The sequence below is a fragment of the Crocodylus porosus genome, unplaced genomic scaffold (genome assembly GCF_001723895.1).
Source record: "Crocodylus porosus isolate Cpor-Errol unplaced genomic scaffold, CroPor_comp1, whole genome shotgun sequence".
Lineage (NCBI taxonomy): Eukaryota > Metazoa > Chordata > Crocodylia > Crocodylidae > Crocodylus > Crocodylus porosus.
Window position 1 is genome coordinate 118,798,123 of NW_017728886.1, and position 18,297 is coordinate 118,816,419.

The 18,297-nt window shown below is 41.5% G+C and overlaps 1 protein-coding gene across 1 annotated transcript in view; it reads right to left on the minus strand.

The window, feature by feature from the left end:
• Nucleotides 1–6,164: 6,164 nt before the first annotated feature.
• CUNH7orf72 (chromosome unknown C7orf72 homolog) overlaps nt 6,165–18,297 on the minus strand; it is a 41,426-nt gene continuing 29,293 nt past the window's right edge. Inside the window, exons 8-9 of the mRNA XM_019537401.1 lie at nt 11,309–11,416; nt 6,165–7,132 (exon numbers count right to left, since the gene is read on the minus strand). Coding sequence (XP_019392946.1) covers nt 7,009–7,132; nt 11,309–11,416 — 232 coding nt within the window. The 3' untranslated portion in view covers nt 6,165–7,008. The remainder of the gene's footprint in view (nt 7,133–11,308; nt 11,417–18,297) is intronic.

Genomic DNA, 18,297 nt, shown 5'->3' on the forward strand with positions numbered 1-18,297 from the left:
CTTTCATATTTCATGGATCTTTAACCCTTATTTAAAGAAGACTTTGGATCTTAAACCAAATAACTGTACTTGTAATTATATCAAACGGTTAAAAAAAAGCTAGTTAATGATGTTCAACATAAGTAATCATGTTAAATAGTGAAATTTAATTTCTTAAAAACTTAAATCCTCATATCTTTTGGAATGCATTGTACTGTAGGATGTCTGAGTAAATTAAATTCTCCTCTGCACACTAAAGCATCAATTTCCTTATGGTAATTATCTGCTAGATTGGATCTGTCAGTAGCAGGGAAGCATGCCTGACATTATACCCTCTTTACAAAAAATGATTACAAAAAATTAAGACGAATGAGTAAAATTAAGGCTGCGGCTGGTAAGCCTATATAAAGCTCTCATAGATCACTTTACATAAGCTACCATTGTACTGGGTACTAAGCTTTTAATGACTAGTCGCATAATGAGGTGAAGTCCATTAAAGAACAGCAGAGGTAACCGATCACAGAGATAAGAGCTAAAAAATGATTTTCAGCCAACTAGAAGCAATTTATTATACACAAAAACACAGCTCTAACTGAAATGTCTGGATGGATGAGGAACTTTTGAAAGTTGACAGGTTTTCCTTCCTGGGAAAGTTTTACAAATATGATGGGAGCCCGTCTGTCGCATTTGATTTTTTTCTGTTGCCATTCAGTGCTCTAGAAACATTTTTGAAAAGGCTTAGCCATAGCACTGCATTGTATTATCCCACTTAAAAGATAAATTAGAACTCGGTGTGGATGATATAATGGACACTTTTGCCCACCGCCAGTAAGCAAAGGCTAGATGGAAGCAGGCTAATTGTTGCAAGTCAATTGCTATGGAATAGGGCCTAGTGTTTGAAGCTGCCTTAAGAAAATGGGTTCAGATCAGCTTCTGTGGGACACTGAACTGAGTTTTGCAGAGAATTACAAAGCATCAGGGAATGTAGTAGTCCTTGTAGGGGCCCTGATTCTGCAGACATAAACTCCTCTCACGCAAGTAGTCAATCCAGGCTAGATCAGAAAAAAGGACTCAGGTGCCTAAAAGTTCAGTGCCTATACCTTGGAATGGAGTCAGGGATCCTGAATTGGGTGCCTTGGCTTTGTAAACAGTACAGAAGTAGAGCCAGATGCACCAGACTGGGATCAACAACAGCCAAAATGCTGAGTAGTGAACCACAGAAACTTCATATACTGAGCATGCGGACATCTGGTACTAAAGATAGTTAGGACAGAGGCAAGTCTTCAATCCAGCCACTTCCTCTGGGCTGGAAGGAGGTGCTGGAGACCCAGCATCAGAGTGAGCACCTATAGCCTTTCTGGCAAAAGCCAAGCAGACATTATTCTTTCTCAACCTTGGCTGAAGAGGACAGGGGAGGTCTGAGGAGGAAGAGAAGCTGCCTCTATAAATTAGAAGACCTTCTCGATGAAACAAGAGACTCACATTTAGTTCCCTCCACTGTCTGAGAGGACTCAGATGCACAAGTGTCTTAAACACCATGGTAGCAGATTGTTCCCGAGGGAAGGGGCCACACTTCACCCCTTCTGGTGAAGCTGTAGGAGAATTCAAGATTCATTGAACTGGAGAGTAAGAGAAAGAATAGGGCAGAGCGTGACTTGGCCATAGCATCCAGTTGGGTGGGAGGAGTCTGCAGAACCATTCCTCCAAGGACTATTATCAATACTGAATAAGCTTGCTCATATAAGTCAGGCACCACTCCCTTCACCTTCTGCTGCCATGTGCTGAAAAAAAGTCATTGAAGCCTGCTAGGTTGGACACCTTCCTCCATATGGATTCAGGATCCTACCTGGCTTAGAAGTTACTTAGAAGGATCTTAGAAGGATCCTACCTGGCTTAGAAGCCTATCGATAGACATTCCAGAATGGAAAAAGACCACAGTATCTGAAAGAAATGTAGCAGAAAGCAGGGGCTGTGAGACCTCCAGTCTCCCCATCTGCACCAGTTAGACAATGCTTTAACTTGCAAATCATTTCTCAGGGTGATACATATAATGTCTGTTTAGCTGTGATGCTTTTTCTATTTTTAGCATATTTTACTAACTACAATGTACTTTGGTCTAAAACATAATGCATAGCCAGTTTATCACTTGGCTATTCAGATTGTACCACCTTGGGTCATGCGCAGAAGCAGCAGTCTGGATCTAGCTCTTGATTACTGGAGAATTTAGGCCTGATCCAAAGCCCACTGAAATCATCCATTGACTTTTATGGATTCTGGACAAGGCCCTTAAAAGTCAGCTGCAAAGACTGGATCAGTGTTCTCATTAAAGAATACTTTAAAAACAATAGGCTGGTGAGGTTGATTGCTTCTCAAGGATACGTGTGACCTTTAGTTATTCCAATAATTTCTCTTCTAGTCTTGGACCATTTTTTAAGGATAACTTGGTTAGATTTCCAGTCTGCTTATTGTCTTATTATTTCAGTTGTGTAAATACTATCCTATTTACTGTGTCAAACTGTTTGTGCCTAATACAATTATATGCTTTTTTGCTGATATCTGATGTGCTAATTAGCTGGAAAAATGTTTTGATTGGGGTGACTGGTTGCCCAAATTATTTAATGGTCCCATGGCAAGGCTGTCAGCAAAAAATATGGAAATGAGCCTAGGAAGGTCAGTAAAATTTCACACTAATAGCTCTTCAGGTTAGGGTTAGATCGAGATGAATGTAGAAATAGGCCATGGGATGTGGAGAATGCAGGGAAAGAAACTGCTTTTTGTTTTTGCATTAATTTTAATAAAATAACAATGTCACTAATTGCTTACTTAGCCCCTTTTCATCCATAGATCTCAGAGGAGTCATTACCTCCAGGAAAACTTCAGGAAAGGGAGAGAGAAATTTGTTTACGATCACCTTGTAGGTCCCTGCAAGGAACAGATGTTATGTCTCTTGGTTCCCAGGCTTGTGCCCTGTCCACAGAACTATGCCTCTTCTAGAGCTAGTCTATGTTTTTTGTTGTGTTTCTTAGCTCGCTACCCAACTCCTCTGAATTTATTGGTATTTACTGAAGATGGGCCATGGTGGCAGGAAGCTGTAAGGAATTTCTCAGCTAGAGTTTCTTTCTAACCCTGCACAAACGTTGCTTGGCATTTTTTCTAATTCAAAATTTGCAGTTTCAGAATGACTTGTTTTTGTTTGAAATGTTTTTGACTTATTTTTTAAAAATTGACTTGCCTCAGTCGTGACACTTGGATTGAGACATAGATCCAACATTTACCATGATAAAGATGCTTCTTATGCTCATCACCAGAGGTAGCAAGGGGCACATCACTTTAGGTGGTGAGCTTGTCAGATCTATTGGACTAGGCTTGAGGGTAACCTAGGTGAAACCTCCAAGAAAAATCCCTGTTTGGCACAGCAAGGGCTAAGTCAGCTGGTGGTTATCTTCCTCTGTGTCACTACTGCTGCTCTTGGATGTGCACCTTTTCAGATGAGACACAAAGCTGAGATTGCAATCACTTACCCTCATTAAGGATTCCATGGCAATCTGTGCAAAAGAAGGTCATGGTGCCCTGGCCTCCATGACAACAAAGGAAATTATATTTCCCTGCCTTGGATTCCCCTGCAGTTTGCTGGATTTACTATACTTCATTCATTTCCTCCATTAAGATGTTATGCACATCTCAGTACACATTGCACCATGCAGAGGGAGGGGAAAGAACTTCCCTGTTTCAGCACTAGCAGTTAGTGTTTCCTAAGGGACAGTCTCTTTTGGGGCTTCTGTATGCCCACCCTGTACCAGACAGTTCAGATCTCTCTATCCAGAAATAATATGTTGTTCTTCCTGGGGTTTATGCACCTCTTCCAATTCCACCCCCACCCACCTGGGTCTGTCAGCCTATCGATAGACATTCCAGAATGGAAAAAGACTACAGTATCTGAAAGAAATGTAGCAGAAGGCAGGGGCTGTGAGACCTCCAGTCTCCCCATCTGCACCAGTTAGACAATGCTTTAACTTGCAAATCATTTCTCAGGGTTATACATATAATGTCTGTTTAGCTGTGATGCTTTTTCTATTTTTAGCATATTTTACTAACTACAATGTACTTTGGTCTAAAACAAAATACAGTGGCGCTTCAGAAGGTTTCCTCTACCTCTCCTTTTTAAGCACGGTATTTTCTCCATATTCATTTTTAGGATTTCAGGACCAGGGACACTAGAGCCTGCTATAGCATATCATTTTCAACCAAGCAGTTGTTTGTGCGTATTATTTTACCCAACAGACATTTCTCTTTCCCTTGGTATATTCATTACTAAATAATTCTGTGAGAAGATACAGGCCACTGATTTTTTGCAATTTGCATCACCACAATCTAAGTTATGTTGAAAGCTAAGCTTTTTGGTCCTCTTGCTTTAGAAGTACATTAATATTTCTATGACCTTTACTAGATGGCAGATGAGAAGCATTAGGAATAAAATAACAAGCAAACTAAAGGAAACCAATATTTTGAAATGCATAATTTTGATCCTGGCTTTGAAAGGAGCAAGAGGGAGAAGAATGTACTCTGAAAAGACCATAAACTTTACTTAAAGAAGGAATAAGTGTTCCTTTGTAGCCTATTTGCTCATGTTGAAACATTTCTTTATGATCTATGACATGCAACATCCGATCAAATATATTTATGAGTTGTTCTCTGGTCATCTGTTTGCAAAATCTATGAGGATTTAAAATAAATAAAAAAAATAGTATAATTTACCGAATGGTTACTTACCATATACATTCAGTTGCAATATTAAAAGCATGGTCACAATATAATGGCAAGTATTTTGTATCCGGTGACTTTAGGTTAATTCATTTTCAAAGCCTGTATATTAAATAGTAATGCTGTAACCAGAAGTTGAGTGGAAAGGCTTTTCTTTGAGAGACCTAAAATATCAGTTTTAAATTATTATTTTAAAAGAAAACCAGCATAATTCTACCCAGGAAACTGCCTTCTTTCAGCAGAATTGTTTTTAGTGGTTTAACTGCACACCGGAAGCTAAATCTGTTCCTGTTCATGTAGGTATCAGTGCCACAGCTAAAAGGAACAGGCCCAAGAATGACTTTTTCATGACTTGAAATTTCACTGTTTTATGAGCAACATGCATAGATAAAGGCCCTGATTCAGCAAGGTGCTGAAACATATGCAGAACATTAGGCTTATAAGCAGTCCCATTAACTCCAGCAGTTTGCTGAACTGAGTCTAACTGGAGCTAGAATTGTGATTACTTAACAGTAAGTTTCATTTGCATGTTTATACCACGTGACATATAAATGCATCAAGTCAAAGGACATAGTGTTAAATCTCTACTTTGGACTCTGCATAGGAATTGGCTTTTCCGAGAAAGGAAAAAGAAATGTTGAAAACAATACAGAATATACCCTCTGATTTCAGCAAGGATCAAACTGAATTGATTAGATGTACTTTTGGCTCAATAAATACAATGTCAACCACGCAACCTGGTCTCACTGAAGTCATGGGGTAATATATTGTGTTTATTTTTAGAAAGGTATGTTATTAATATAGAGATTGCCTGTGATGCCTAATTTAAAAGGGCACTACCAGGTTGTTTTGGGTCCCAAGTTTAGATTTCATCAAAATAAAAAATTAGAGGAAGTGGTTCATAGACAAAACAGAAATGCATTCTTAAGTTTTTAAAAATTTCTTTCCAAGTCAAGGAAGAGATCTGAGGTTGGATGTAAACATACCTTTGCAGTGCTACAGATCAAGTATTGGAGTGGTCTGCTCTTACTTAAGGTATTACAGAAAATGAAAGCGACTGTGCTTCAAAAAATAAACTGACTCTTGTATTCCCGTTGAAATGTACACTACATATTTCTTGGGGGAAATGGTATCTCTGCTCATCCCACTCAATTGCCTCCCTCCACCCCACAGGACATTGCATGGCTGACATTTGTACAGCAAACTAAGGGATGTGAATGTCCAGTTGCAGTTATATGGCAACTAGGTGTCCAAACTCCCTATGCTGCTGGTCAAGTGCCAAGCTAGAAATCTCTTGTGCCTTACTTTAGAAATGTCAGGAATGAAATGTGCTGTAAGAATGAAGAACACCAGCCTGATTTGTGAAGCCACAGAGCTAGGAGTCAGGAGGCCTGGATTCTTTCCCCTGCTTTGCAAATGTTTTGTTTTGGACTGATTTTCTATTTGGTTTAGATTCCCCATGTGGGTTTTTCTGCCACTTCATGCCTACTTGCAAAACACACAGGTCAGAGAAGCCAGTTGTGAGCAAATTATCCCTCATAGATATACTCCACACCTACGCTGCCTGGTATCAGGACCAACCTGGGTACTGATGTTGGTGGGCTCACAGTGTTGCACCATTTATTGGGAGCCCAGAATGGCCCATGGTAACCTAGCACCTGCCCCTTTGGGCTCCTAAATTATGATGGAGGCTACTCCATACCTCAGAGCAAAGGTCTGATAATCCAATAAAGCCACCTTTGCCCTCCAACCTCCACAGCTGCAAGCTCCACAAGGCATCTCCAAGGGCTTATCCACACTGCCAGGAAACATCCATTACTCCTGCTCTGCATACTCTGGGTCCAGGAAATGACACAGTGGGCACATCTACACGTGATGCTACATCACCATAGTGATGAGCTACGGCAATGTAGCTTGTCACTACAGTGATGTAGCATCAGTAGGCACAAATCTGAATGATATTTATGGGTAGTTTGCTGTTGCATCAGCTTCTGTCTTACCTAATATGATGCAGGCCAGTCCAGTAAGCAAATTTCAGGCTTTTATTTTGTGGTTCCTTTTACTTCCTCAAAGATTTCAGCCATAAGAAACAGTAAGTCATAAATACAAGTATAATAATAACATGTAATAAGGACTACCACAAACACCCACTTCTATATTCTTTTTTCTTTTGTTCCATATTTAAAATATGCACACACTTCACACATTTACTTCCTCCTCCCCAGTCCCACATAGGCTCTTGGTTAGTCTAGTAAAGGAGTGGTTCTTTTAAACTTGAATTGTTTCTTGTTCTATCTTATTGAAAGAATTTTGAGGATAAACTGGAGTGAGTATTTGTGACAAAGGCCCCTGGTGATTAAATTGAGATGAGCCTCCATGCTTGGAGATGTACCTGCAATTACAAAACAGAAGGAAACCTCTTTTAGGAAAACTGTGTTTGTATTGCCCAAAAATACATTATTCTCTCACATTTCTTCCTGGTGGCCTTGGAGAAAGTCTGTTCAGTCATGGAAGCCCCATAAGGCCTACATGAGAACCAGCCTGTTCCCTGGTAGTGTCAGGAGACTGAACAGAATTGTGTGTGGTTGTTTTCCCTCTGGGCAAGTCTCAAGTAAAGAGCTCTGTTGTATTAAACCAGCAAACATGAAAGGATGGGACCAGATCTGATCACAACTGTCAGTGAGGGAATTCTCCTGGCATGAGAGAACTCCTTGCATGTGGATGAAGCTGCTGTACCGGATGTCCTCTACGCCAGATATTCAGAGATTTTGTGGGGAGGTAGGAGGCAGGTTGATGGAATTAGTTGATGGTTGAAAGAATTAGTCTCTGTGAAAATATAGGAGCTAAAGTCCACCACCATTTACATTTGTTTACCACCACTGACTTCGCTGGGTGTTTTTTTTTTTTATGTGACTGTTTTTTCACCTCTTCTATGCACACATTTCCCAAAACAAACAGATCTCTCTTCCTATATAAAAATCCCCCTCCTAAAGCCTCATGTGATAAAAGTGATACAACAGCCTGCTGAGGGAAGCCAGCTCTTTTCCCCAAAACTAACATAATGGACGTGTTAGTTACAGCCATTTTAATAGGCATGTGCTTATGCTAATTCGCTTTACACCATGTAAATATGGCTATGCCTGTCTGCTTTCAGTGCACAGGAGATAGGGTGAGGAGATGTGCACGGGAGGCTGTCTGTGGGGCAGCCATGGGATGTATTAGTGGGAGGGTGTGGACACAGCTGAAAACAGGGGGACATGAAGTTGAGGAGGTTTGGAGGTGGGCTTGGGATTGTGCAAGAGGCTGGAGGTAGGTCATAGAATCAGAAATGTCTGAGAAGCACTGTACTAAAGGACTCTGAAACCTGCCCATCTTTCTATCACTCATTATCAGAGTGTCTGAAAACCAGATAAAATAATAATAATACTTTATGTATCTAAGAAAAATATTCATTCTTAGAAGAAGAAGAGGTGGTTTTGGTGCTATTGTACAGTCCATGTCACACTACTGATTTCCTCAAGCTTGCAAGGAAGTTTCATCCCCAAACTCTAACAGTTTTGATCCAAATGAAAAAAGTGCAACCATGGTCTTGAATAGGGATGTGGACAACATGGAGAGGGTCCAGAAGAGGGCCACTCGCATGATCTGGGGTCAGCAGGGCAGGCCCTATGAGGAGAGACTAAGGGACCTGAACCTGTTCAGCCTCCACAAGAGAAGGCTGAGGGGGAATCTAGTGGCCATTTACAAACTAGTCAGGGGGGACCAGCAGGCAATGGGAGAGTCCCTGTTCCCCCGAGCATTCCCAGGACTGACAAGAAATAATGGTCACAAGCTGGCAGAGGGTAGATTCAGATTAGACATCAGGAGGCACTGCTTCACTGTAAGGGCAGCTAGGATCTGGAACCAACTTTCAAGAGAAGTGGTGCTGGCTCCTAACCTGGGGTCTTTAAAAGGAGACTGGATGAACACCTTGCCGGGGTCGTTTGACCCCAGTACTCTTTCCTGCCATGGTGGGGGGTCAGACTCAATGATCTGCTCAGGTCCCTTCCGACCCTAGAAACTATAAAACTATGAATAGTGCCAGCTGTTTACAGTTGATACTTCCCACATGAGCATGTATTAGAATCATCTTTTCAAAATCATTACTATAATTATCATTTAACAGAAGCCTACAGACGCTCCTGTGTTGCCTCTAAGGGTGCAGACAGATGTTAGAGCTCCACTGTAATTAACGGTGCTTTGCATAAAGTGCCATGAGTTAGAGCCCACCCCCGCAGCCTAACAGACTTTTGCTTGCTGGGCGGGGGGAAGCAGGGTGGAACCAGCCTGCACCAGCATAGGCCAGCAGGCGGGGGCACTCCAGCAGCCTCCCAGGATGCTGCCAACCCCTCCCCCTCACCTACTTCCAGTGCTGTCAGCAAGGGAACTCAGCTTCTGAATGGCCAGAATGTGGTGGGGGAGAGATGCAGGGAATGGGGCTCTTGCGCCTCATAGACCCACCTCAGCTACCTTGGCTAGGGTACTGGGGAGAGCTGGGTAGGGCCCGTAAGGCTAGAGGGCTCCATTCCCTCCACCCTCAGCTCTGGCCATTCAGCAGCCAATAGCTCCTGGCTGCTCACTGGCCAGAGCTGGTGTGGGGGAATGGATCCCCCTTGCCTTGGGGGCCCAACCCAACTCCCCCCATCTGCAGTAGGTTGGGGGGCAAAAAACAGGGGTCCCCCATTCCCCGCCTCCTCTCCCCAGCTCTGGCCATTCAGCAGCCAGCAGCTCCCTCTCCTGCCCCATGAGAGCCTGGGGGATGGGCACCGGCTCAGCCCTGCCCTCCACATGAAAAATTAACCATGGAGGAAACACAGCCCTCAAAGGGCCTCACTTATACTTAGACTGCTGTTTCAAACAGGGCTATAAATATTGCAGCAATCTCCACTCACAGTGAATGAGTATCCCAGTGAGCATAACATGCAGCTGTAGTATGTTAAAATCAGTGCTCCTATTCCCAGGGAAATACATTTGGTCCACTGGGCATGTGTCTCCCAGTTTCACATTTCTCATACATGGTCCTAGGAAAAAGTCACAAGACACTGCCCTGATTCTACAGGCACCTCACATTATGGAAAAAAAATCCATCCACTGTTCACTGCATTTACTTGATACCCCTAGTGAAGTCAAAGGAAAGGACAGACACATTTTCCTTTTCTTTAGATCACATTGGCATCTGACACTTTGCTCTTGAAATTAGATATTGTCTGAATGCTACCAATAATGTCTGCTGAGGCACAACTGCATCTTTTTTTGCACACGACATTTAAAAGTACCACAGGCTCACATCAAGATGATTTGAGTTCAGCTTGAGAAGCCCATAAAACCCCAAGACACTGCCACATATTCAGTCTTTATAACCAGGAAACTGCTATTACCAGTGAATGCCTGTTGTCCAGGTACAGCTGTATGGGAACAGAACAGAGGTGCAAAGGAGTGCAGGAAGTGTATATGGAATCCAGTGTGTTCTGCACACCAATGAATTACTTTGGTAGGTAGGTGAATTCTTTAGTAGCCAGCCTGCTTCGCTTTATCTTTCAACCAAGGATTACGTTCAGCGAGCTGACGTCTTACTTGGCATAATTCTATTGTCTTGGGAGACAGACAGATAGATGCCTACTACTATTAATCAGCTTCTTAAGGCTTGTGAATAATTTAGGACACTGCACACTGGTAGCACAGAGAAAAGGATGACATCTATTGCAGATATTTTCCTAATGACAATTAAAATTAAAGGTGGTTTAAAAAAAGATGAATGCCTTAGAAAGTAGTGGGCTTTCTGGTGATGTCACCGACTCTTACTTTACTATGGGGAAAAAAAAGAATATTCAAGATCTGGATAGACAATATAACAGCACTTAAGGAAGGGGACAAAAAATGATACATAACTCGGTAGCTGCTTCTGAGAGAAAGGGCTAGGCACAGAGCAACTAGAGGAACTGTAATGAAAATGTTTTTGTAAGATGTGGATGCACAGATTAAAAAAAAACATTTTGGGTTTTACTGCCACTGACAACAGTGGGAATGATGTGCCTAAATATGTATAGAAATATGGGCCTCAGATACTGCTATAATGATAAACCTGGTATAAAAGGGAAATATGAAGTAATGACAGTTTTCTGTACGGAAATCATCCATGCCAAGAGAGCTTTACATCTCTAAGCAAGCATAACCTCATATTTAGCACCATTAAATGTAAAAAGTCCAAAGAATTCCAGAACACACAGGAGACTCAATGTAGCCAGCATCTCTAAAGGAATAAAATAGAAACAACTGCTGTTTAAGAAACCTTGATTTCCTGCAGCATTAAATGTACATTTCAATGCACACTGTCAAAAGTTTCAAAGAAATCCTAAAAATCAGTCTCTGATCATCTCAGCAGATACATGATGGGATCTGACTCCAATATTGTTTCTTAAACCAAAGAAATGTCATGCTTAATATTTAATTGTTCTTTAATGAAATAAGTATAATTAGGATTTTTCCTCTAACGTTTTTGAACAAATTGAGTAATACGCCTCATACTTACCCATGCATTCGTGCAATTATTGAAGGGGATGTTGATGGAAGATTAGAATTTGCCGGGTGGGTTGCTGTCCAATGAACCTTGCCAGTATATCCAGGGATATTTGGAGTGCTAAAGGGAAAAGTTAAAAGGGGGAAGGGCAAGAGGGGAATAAATTAAATGATGACAGGCTTGAAATAATGATTCTCAGACAATTGTAAAAGATTAAAGTGCTTGGTTGTGCTTCCCAATTTAAAGTGGGCAGGAGATAACAGATGTAAATGTGTGATATTTAAGGGGCAAGACCATGGGGCCAAAACTCTAACTGTGGCAATCTGGCATAGCTCCTTTGGCTTCCAGGCACCTACCTCAGTATACACCAGATGATCATCTGGTCCCTAAACTGAGTCTTTAGAAGACAGGACGAAAATGAATTTTGAGTTCTCCAGCATTGAAAATGGAAGGTTTTATTTGACTGTCTGCATACTGCTTCCAACCAGGAACACCATGACAGCTGAAAAGAGTAACTAATCACAAGGTTCACAAAAACATTAAAGCAATTGTTTAAAAACACATGATTCAGGTGGAACTTTTGGGTCTCACTTCCAAATGTAGGATTTAGATGACTGACTTTTGAATGTTCTGGCTGGACCCCAAATCTCCTATGCTGTTTCACACTCTTCAGACTTCTAGTACAATTACGTTAATGTTAATATGGATAATTCTCTCATAAGATTGTTTTCTTTCTTCCATTGATTCAAATGGAAGCAGGGCATCAACCATCCATGTATTTTATATTGTGTACAAGTGATTTAAGATAATTAGATTACATTTCATTTTCATTTTAGTGCAACAAATGAACTTGTACCAGTCTTCAATTTAATCTCATTTAACTACCCGTATAAATACATTTAAAGAAAAAGATGTGCAAAGGTGCTGAATGCCCTCACCTAATTCATCAATGCACTTGCTTAAGCACATGTTTAGTACTTTTAAGATTGCACACTAAGTGCTTCCTTGAGTGCTTTGTTAGAGTGAACTATATCTTACAGGACCAAGCCTTTTCCTATTATTGGCCATACATCATAAAGAGAAAAAGAAAGTTTTAATGGGGGATTCAATGCAGAAGTATCTCAGAAGGACAGACGAAAGAATGATAAATATATAGAGCAACACAGCTGAAAGGCTTATGGCATTATTTCCTGAAAGGGGAAAGAGAGAAGAAGGGAACCCATATTGGGAGCAAGCAGGATGAGTCCGACAGCACGTGTTTCAGGAGGGAGTCTATGCTTTGTTGGGGGGATGCAGTAGAAAATCAGTCAGAGGGTGACCAGATGTTAGCATCAGCAGCTACCCACACTCTTCCATGTTGCCAGTACACAATAGGTAACCGTTGAATCACACATTTACTCAGACTGTCCATACATGAGCAGAAAGTGTTCCATGACAGGCTTCTTCAATCAGTGATTCACCTGTGTCCTTGGGACTGGAAAGCATCTCTCTTTTGTGGACTCACAAACTGAGCAAACTATAACAGTGCCTCTTTGACAACTGCCTTACTGGTGTTTCCTGACACCCACATGCTCCTGAGAAAAATGTATTTTGGTTGCTGATGTTATCAGAGCTGTTGAATTTCAGCCCAGTGGCCAGATGTCTCTCTACAACTGGTTTCAGCACACTATGTCTATACTCTCTCATAGGGGTAGAGATGATGTCAGAATACACTTCTTATAACATACATATATGATAAATTAAAACTTGATGGGCTGCTTCTCCAGATGAGCTTTGCTTGGCACAGAAATGTAAAAGAGGATTGATGCTTATCTGACTCACCTGCACTGATGCTGGGGATTGCAGGAGTCTGATCTAGTCCTTGGCGTTACTGGGCAGGTCTACACGTGCCATTTATGTGCCTAAATTTTCTGTGCAGAAAATTCAGGTGCATTAAACTGCATGCCCATGCAAATCTGAACATGTGCCTGTTGGGAGTGCCCTGCTCCTGACAGGAGCAGTTTAGTCTAGGGCTGTCCCTGCCCTGCTCTGTCCCCCTGCAGTAGCCGGGGAGAGCTCCAGGGTCCCCTGGATGCCAGGCTCTGCACTGGCAGGGGCCATGGGGGCTGGTCCCAATCTTTGTGGGGCAGGGAGAGCTGTCTGGCTGCCAGGCAAGTGCCTCCTGTCCCATGGAGATCCAGACCTGTCCCAATCTTGCCCTGATCTCCATGGGGCAGGGAGGCAATTTCCTGTCAGCCAGGATAGCCCTGCCAGCCACATGGAGATGGGGACATGTCTGGATCTCCACATTGCTGGCAGGCAGCTTTCCACCCAGTCAGGACAGCTCTCCCCACCTCCTGTGGCCCCCTGCCACCTAGGCTGACTGGGAGCAATTTGCTACTGGTCAGTACCTACACATACAGTCCGGCACATTAGTTAATGAACTGTTTTTCTAGTATCTGTATCTAAAAGTACTAGAAAATGGTGCATTAGATTAATACTGCACAATAATTGCTGCACATGTGTAAATGGTGATGCTTTACTGTGTATTAGATTGGTTTAGCGTGCAGTAAAGCATCCTGTGTAGAAAAACCCATTGAGGAAGAACTGTTGATCTATGTATCTCTCCACAGGCCTTCTACACTGACCTGTGGGATCACTGGCTGAGCCCCTACAAGAGTGAAGGAGGCTTAATGAGCCAGCACAGCAATGCTGTGCTACCTAAACAACTCTTTGCATCACAGGACACTCTAACTAGTTGGTTGAGCAATCAGAAAAGATAAAACAGCTGCAGCAGGGCTGACAGTCTGGCCCCACTACTATTACTCATTTTCAGAACCATTCATTGTGGTGAGTTCTCAAAGTTCAGCCACCTCGTGCACAAATGTACAATTCCCTATTTCTGTGAAAATGGAAGCACCCAGTTTGTGCATAAAGGTAGAGAGTCTGGGGTGTATAGCTGGTGCATTTGAGCAAGCATGTGTAATCACTTACATCTGAATATTTGGTCTGATATGGATCATTTTCAAGAAAGCCCATCAGACTGTAAATAAAGTTGTACTCCCCTGGTATGATGTGCTATGTAGCCAGGTACAATGCTCTGTTCTAGTAGTGCAACCATATTTACTTCCATGGAATTTCACCAGTTTATCAAAAAGGAGATGCGGGACTATTGCATGACATCTCTTAATAAACTGCAGTGTATCACAAGGATATTTGAAATTAATTCACATGATAACTGTATAACAGTGCAGACCTCTGAATCTCATTATGCAGTGTGAGGCATCTGATTTTGTAAATCTTCTGACCTTTAAATCTTGCAGAACCACCTAACTTGGCACCATTAGTTACAATTTAATTTCTTTCACTAACTTGTTTTCCTTGGAACGAAGAAAAGAGAAAAAGCAATGTGAAAGCACAAATATAATCCAGAAACACAAAATAAGCTGGACAGAAGCTCCCAGTGCAAGAATTGATCTTGATGGCTGTCTGCCATTTAGAAGTGATTCACAGCAGCCGCTAACTACAAAACATGCTGGAGGATGTCACTCTGAAAGAGGAGGAAACTGTGAAGAGAGAAGCTGAAAGTACAAGGATACTGAGAAAGCCTCCACTACAGTTGAGCAGCTGCTCTCCTGGGAGCCTGCAGAAGGGATGCAGAAATGTGCTGTGGTTATACTTGTGAAGTAGAAAAAACTGAGGTTAGAAAAAATACCCCTTTGGTTTTTTTTGTTTTTGGATCACTCCATCTAGCTCTCTTGCATTTTCTCTGATGAGGTACTGCACCCAATTGCCTATGCTGAAAACAACTAAGTACCAAGCTAAAACTGGTCCTCTTTGTGGTTAAACTTCTCATCATCATGTCTTCTTTCTGTCACCATGACGTCTCTCTTGCTCTTGGGTTTCCTTGTTATTGTAGAAGCAACACTCACTCCCCACAAAAAGCACTCACAGCATAAGCAACGGAAGCTACGCTGGGTCTCAGATTTCAATGGAAGAGAGAAATTTTACTGTGCCTCAATTACTGGCTGTGCTGAGGAACTTCTCCAAAAACCAGCAGGTGTCCCAGAATGGGTGCCTGAAAAAATGAGGCACCAAAAATGTCTAGTCAGTTTGGAAAATATAGGCAGCACTTTTGGCTTGAGTGGTAGTTGTGTGCAAGGGCAGCATTCATTATTGTTACAAGAAGAAACTTCTACAACAGAGTAACCTTTCAGAGACAGCACTAACTGAGCACTTTATATTGCACCTATAATCAGCAAACGAGTTCCCACAATGTCTCATTCTTCCTTAGAACCTTGGGTGTCATTTCCACAAGAGGAAGTTGCTACACAGTGCCATAATATGCTCACATAAAGAAACAAACAATACCTATAAGGCTGGGCCTGCTTCTAAGCTCCTACCTACATTACATGAATGGGGCTACCCTGGTGGCAATAATCTTACTTCTGGGTTGTGTAAGTGTGAGATCAAATTGACTATACTATTTACACCTGGGTAAAACAAAATGAAAATGCTACATCAGTATCACTTATAGCAGGGTATGTGTGATACCGTGATAGCACAGGGTATTCTGATTGGGTAGCACTTCACAGCCACTTTACCCAGATGTAAATAACAGACCTAGTAGAAAATGTTCTCATGGGAGGATTCCAGATTCCTCAAAAGACTAAACAGTCAAAATCCCAAAAATGTTGTTAAACAAATTGTATTAAATCAAAATACCAAATAAACACATTGTATAAGATCAATTAAAATATTTCATGTTAACCATCATGAAGTGTTTAGGTTTGATGTCAAGGTTTTATTTTTTTTTTGTACTACAAATTAACACAAAAACCTAACATAAAAGCAAAACTTTTAAATGTGAAAAGGTCAAAACTTAAGATTTCAACTATTTTGAAGTGGTTTTATTTTATTTCCCCACACTTTTGGAATTGGGAAATCTAATGCAACCTGTCTTTTCCTGGGACCTGTTTCAGTTTTAGCAAATGATCATTTTCTGAGAAAGGTTAGCTGGAAAAATTCCCAACCTGCTGGAGCAAATGACAGGCAGAAGGTTAAAGGTAGTGGAAGTCCCTGTCTGGCTAATTTTGGTCTACTGGGTTTCTCCCGTAATTTGAAGATGAGTTGGAGCTGTGTACCCACAATGAGCCAGAGATTGGTCTCACTAAAGAATACATTTGAAGAACTGCAACTGAAGTCACTAGAGATAGGTTGGTGTGAGATGAGAATTGGCACAGTGTTTTTGCAACATTTAGAAGTAAAAATTCTGATCTACGTGTAGGGACAGCTGTAAAGAAAGGGGCTGGAAGCATTTGGGGGAAATTGGTTTAGGTGCAAGACTTGGAATTCATGAGACCTGATCCTTTAGGAACTATTTATACTACTGCAGTCTAGTGCTTGCAAGACTTGGGAGATAGCCTTATCTCTGACACATCTATTCTCTGCAGCCTTGGGCAATTTATTTAATCCCTGTTTCTCAGTCATCATGTCTGGGAGATTAGTATAATAGTGCTTATTCAGAGAGGTGCTGTGAAGATCGATTAGTTAAGCTTTTGAAAACTGCTGCTAAATAGGAAGTATTAGATGTTACTCTAGAGGTAGATGAAAAAAAACCTATGAAATCTAGATGCATGTATTCGCATATAACATGGTGCTGTGACTCTGTATGTGTGTGTGTGCGCGTGCAAGAGAGAGAGAGACAGAGAGAGAGAGAGAGTGTGCATGCAGCCCTGCTCCCTACAAAAGCAAAGAGAACTGTGTGTTACAGGCCCTTTTTGATTGATGGCTACCCAAGACTCCCATTTAATTCAGGAGACAGGAATGCTGGTCCAAATTTTATCCTGACTATTCCTGTGACGCTTCATGTGGTCCCAGCATGTAAAAGAGTGAAAAATTAAATCATATTTGTTACAGCATGAGAAGTATACTGCAGACAGAACGGTGCAGAGCATGGGATGTACTCATTTAGGAAATTGCTCTCACTTTAAGAAACCTTGGTCCATACCTTGGAATTGACCACACTGTTTATTAGTGACAGCAGTGCCAGGAGAGAAAGAGAATTATTCATGCAGTATTTGTCACGGTGAATGTTTATAAGCGCTCCTCACATGAATGCTACAAAGGAAATCCCCATCAGCAGTGTGGGAGTTTTTTCCATTGACCCTTAGAACACCTGCAAAACTAAAATATCACTTGCAGCGTAACCTTGCAGCAGCAGCTGATGGGGGAAGGGGTCACCTAAAGGAACATACTGGTGGTTGAGAGGTGAAGGAAAAGAAATATACAGGGTGATACACTCACATAGACATTTAAATACATTAAAGTATGTCAGATGGCACTGTGAATCCCCCAGCTGAAGTTAAAAATGCATAAAGTTACAGTATCAAGGCAAATTCTGAAAGCCAAAATGATTTTTAAAGTATTTGAGTGTCTGTTATTTGTTAATAACAATGAAGAATGATTTTAAAATTTTATTTAGAGAGGTAGCTGTGCTGGTCTGAAGTCAGGCAGAATGCAGGGTAGATAATGCACCTTTATAGACTAAATAAGAAATATATAGGGCATAAGCTTTCAAGAGCTTATGTTCTATATATAAACTTTTGAAAGCTTATACTGTACATCTCTTATTTAGTTAGTCTATAAGGTGCATCTCTAACCTGCCTTGTTTCCTTATTTGTCATGTTCTATTTACCTACTGACCTAGACATTTACAAAGGTACAAATGAGATACCAGCAACAGTGTGGCTTATGTTCCTAAATTCCTCTGGTACTTTGGAAAAGTCCCTCTTAAATGTAACCGGCTTTTTGCACGCAGATGAGGAACATCACTCAAATTCCCACTGTCTCTCTCTCAATACACATAAGTTTGCAAACAGAAGTGTAAGTAAGTGTCAGGCCAAAGTTTCAAATGTGCTCAGTGCTCGGGGGCTCTTATTGTGCAGCTGGAAGCTGGATAATCACAAAAGCTCAGCATCCAACATGCATCCAGCCTGCTGAGCTCTTTTGGAAAACTGCCA